The 3,536-nt window shown below is 36.0% G+C and overlaps 1 protein-coding gene across 2 annotated transcripts; it reads right to left on the bottom strand.

Annotated features, from left to right (window-relative positions):
- Positions 1 to 269: 269 nt before the first annotated feature.
- LOC125419466 (disease resistance protein RPP13) lies at positions 270 to 2,405 on the bottom strand. 2 transcript variants are annotated; one of them, XM_048465554.2, is made up of 2 exons: positions 692 to 2,405; positions 270 to 408 (listed from the first exon to the last, which is right to left on the bottom strand). In XM_048465554.2, exons 1-2 carry the CDS (start codon positions 2,277 to 2,279, stop codon positions 380 to 382), a joined length of 1,617 nt encoding a protein of 538 aa, XP_048321511.2. In that variant the 5' UTR covers positions 2,280 to 2,405; the 3' UTR covers positions 270 to 379. The 2 variants fall into 2 exon arrangements, with proteins under 2 accessions (XP_048321511.2, XP_048321512.2); XM_048465555.2 differs by lacking the exon at positions 270 to 408 and adding an exon at positions 463 to 600.
- Positions 2,406 to 3,536: the final 1,131 nt, after the last annotated feature.

Below are 3,536 nucleotides of genomic sequence, written 5' to 3'. Positions count from 1 at the left end.
ATCTTGGTGAGTCCTGATGGGAATAAATCCAAAGCGTGCCCAAATCTGAGATTGTGCAATTTCAAGGTTTTTAGGTTCTGGAAATTATTAGAACCCTGCAGGCTTGCCAAGACCTCAGAACATTGGCGATAATCTCCAATTAAATGGAGTTTCCTTAGATTTGGGAATAATGAGGATTTTGTAAAGAGAAGCTCAGTGGTCGGACCAACCTTTAGATTGGAAAGGACTTGAAGATTGCTTAAAGCGTGATCATCATCCCCTAATAATTTTGTTGTCAGAGACCAAGGATTCGACAATTCCATTTGTAGAGTTACAATCAAATGTCTTAATTGCTTCATCATCCATATACTTTTTGGCAAAGGCTTCTCAACAATACCTCTTATGTGGATTGTTTCCAGGTACAAAAGCCTGCATATTGATGATGGAATTGATCTTATGACTAAGAACTTATCATCATCACTGGATGATATCCGAAGGTATCTTAGAAAGATTAGCTTTTCTATTCCCTTAGGAATAATAGAGCGATAGGTGCCAACTTTCTCAAGAGACAACACACGGATAAACCTAAAGTGTTTCAAAATCCATTTCACGTACGCCACTCTGTTATACCACACTATTAGATGAAACGACAACACAGACCGAACAGATAACGAATCCAAAGTGGCTGAGGAAGTGCAATGAGAAATGTTACCTTGAAAGGAAAGTCTTCGAGCCTTGATGGTGGTATTATTGGATGATGATGAAAGAAGATCAGCATCCGCATGAACCTCAAAAAGTTTCTCCTCCATGCTCACGTTTATACAAAAGTCTCTTAGCAGGTCATGGATACGACACGTCTTCACTCCTCCATCGCTTCTTCTACTTGCTACTTGGATCAGACTTCGATCGATCAGCTCCGCCAAGTACAACTCTGCAATACCAATATCTTCCTCCGGCTTTCTGTTGATGCCCTTTTGAACTGGTATAAATCCCTCGGCAACCCACAACTGAGTTAAATGCCTTACTGAGATTTCAACATCTTCGGGGAAGACACCAACATATAGAAAACATAATTTCAATCTACGTGGCAACTGGTTGTAGCTTAGAGCAAGGATATCAAAGCAAGTGTTTCGATCCTCAAAGAGAAAGCGACTGACATTGCCCACAAAACTGGACCACATTTGGTGTGTTTTGTCTTTGTTTGCTAGAATACCTCCTAATACCACTATAGAAAGTGGTAACCCTTTACAACTTTTTGCAAGTTGTCGCCCAAGACTTTTTAGATAAGAGGGACATTTTTCTCCTCGGAAAACTTTTTTACAAAAGAGTTCCCAACTTGCATCGTCGTCAAGAAAGGGCAAGGAATAAGGAGGAGTTGAGCTAGAATGAGTAGCAACATCTTTTTCCCGACTAGTGATTAATAGTCTACTTCCATTTGACTCATCAGGAAAAGCTGCTTTCATCTGATCCCAAACTTCAGGTTTCCACACATCATCCATGACAACAAAATACTTTTTTCCTTTCAAGTTGTCATGTAATGTGTGTTTAAGTTCTTCATCAGATTTTTTGAATATTTCATCTGATAATGACATAAAACACTTCATCATATCAAGAAGCAATCTACGGGTTTTGTATTCTTGAGATACATTAACCCATGCACAACAATCGAAGTGATTCTTGATACGAGAATTTTTATAAATTTTTCTTGCAAGCGTGGTCTTTCCCAGACCACCCATGCCAATGATCGAAGTTACCTCAAGCCCTAAGCTCCTTCCATCAGTAAGTTGATCCACCATTGTTGTTGTGTCATTGGCGAGGCCCACCACATCGACTTCCTCGACGTCTCTCCGTCGTTGCTCAAGCAATCGTTCTGCCTCCTCATCCAAATGAGAATGAGATCCAGCTTCTATGCCAAATCTTGATTTATTAGCATAAATGTTATCGATCTTGTTCTTGATTCTCGTCGTCTCGCTTGCAACGTCATGAAGCACGGCTGCATGACCAAATGAGTGGAGTAATTTCCGCAGCAGGTTCCTCCTTCTTTGCTTTATGACGTGAGCCATGTATATGCTTATGACATCCTCAGCCTGAAAAGCGGCATCTCTGATTTGGCTGATCAGCTCCTTCACCATGTAATGCTCGTTCTGTTTCCCTTCAGAATCTTTGAGAAAGGAATTCATAAAGCCAAGATCATCTTTGAGCAAATCGACTTGCTCTTTCACTCTAGGAAGCAAATTTACCTCATGGATGAGCAAATCTCTTAGGCTCTCCAACGCAAAACTAACAACAGCGTCACTCATATTTTTGCAAGAGATCTTGCAAGCATAAGGGTTTTGGATTAAAACCTTCAAAATTGAGAAAGATACTTAGCGCCGCAACAAATGACTGATTGTCTTTCATTCCTTTAACGTATATATTTATATTACAGCCCTAGGGTTCCTACCATTGATTGATTAAAAAAATAATAAAACGTATAAAAAGAAAGCTTCAGGGAAGTTGCCAAGAGAGATTAGTTGATTTATAAATTGTTTAAATTTATAAATTATTAGTAACTTAGTACAATTTGTATATATTTAATGGTTAGTAACAATATTTAAAATACAAAAAATTGATATATAAAAATTATCATACCATTCACAAAATGATATTGGATTCTACAGCAGCAAGGCGATTCAGTTGGGATAAAATTGTCAACGATAAACCTAGATAATAAGTTATGGAAGATGGTATGACTCCCAATTACTTGTATACTATACAAATGAAGAGAAATTAGGAAGTAAAAATAAATCAAATTTTGAAGTAAGCAACTTACAACATAAACAGATTCACTTTTACTAATTTATGATATTGATCGAAAAGCTTCCATAATAACTAAAGCAAATAACATAGACATCGAATGATTAGTATTCATCCAACAATTATTAAAAAAAAAAAAAATTTGCCTAACATTTTATCAAACATTAAATTATTGTTATATAATAAATATCACATCATTGAAATTTAAGAAACGTGCTTCGCACGTTACCCAACTAGCATATATAAATGGATGTAACTTGTCTTCTTCCTTTTTTTTTTTTTTTTTTTTTTTTTTGATGATTTGAGAAGGGAAATTTGATTCCCCGGGTCGTTTGTTGCTGAATTGGGAGATAGGTTTTGGCTCTTCTTCTTCTTCATTTTTCTGAGAAAATAATTTTGGTTTATTTCATATTATAGTTAATTGGTATTTGTTGGTTGCCTTCATATTTTATAGAAGTGTTATTATTCTTTAACTTTTCTCGGCTCCATCAGACAAATTATTGATAATAATAATAATAATTTTACTGAGACAAAAGCACTTGCAAGTCGAACGGATGAAGCTATAATTTTACTAATCCCAATGATAATGCCCCTCTTCTAATCTGAGAAATATTTCGTTTTGGGTTACAAAAATAAAAAATCTACTTTTCATTTTTTCCTTTGGCTTAAAATTTTCAATTAAGCCAGTGAGAAAATAGAATTGAAACATCAATCAATGAAGCAGAGGAAACTGATATGCTAGTTTCAAGTAGAGATACTGG

The sequence above is a fragment of the Ziziphus jujuba genome, chromosome 11 (assembly GCF_031755915.1).
Source record: "Ziziphus jujuba cultivar Dongzao chromosome 11, ASM3175591v1".
Classification (NCBI taxonomy): Eukaryota; Viridiplantae; Streptophyta; class Magnoliopsida; order Rosales; family Rhamnaceae; genus Ziziphus; species Ziziphus jujuba.
Note: the sequence above shows the minus strand (reverse complement) of the source record. Positions and strands in the feature narration are given on the sequence as shown.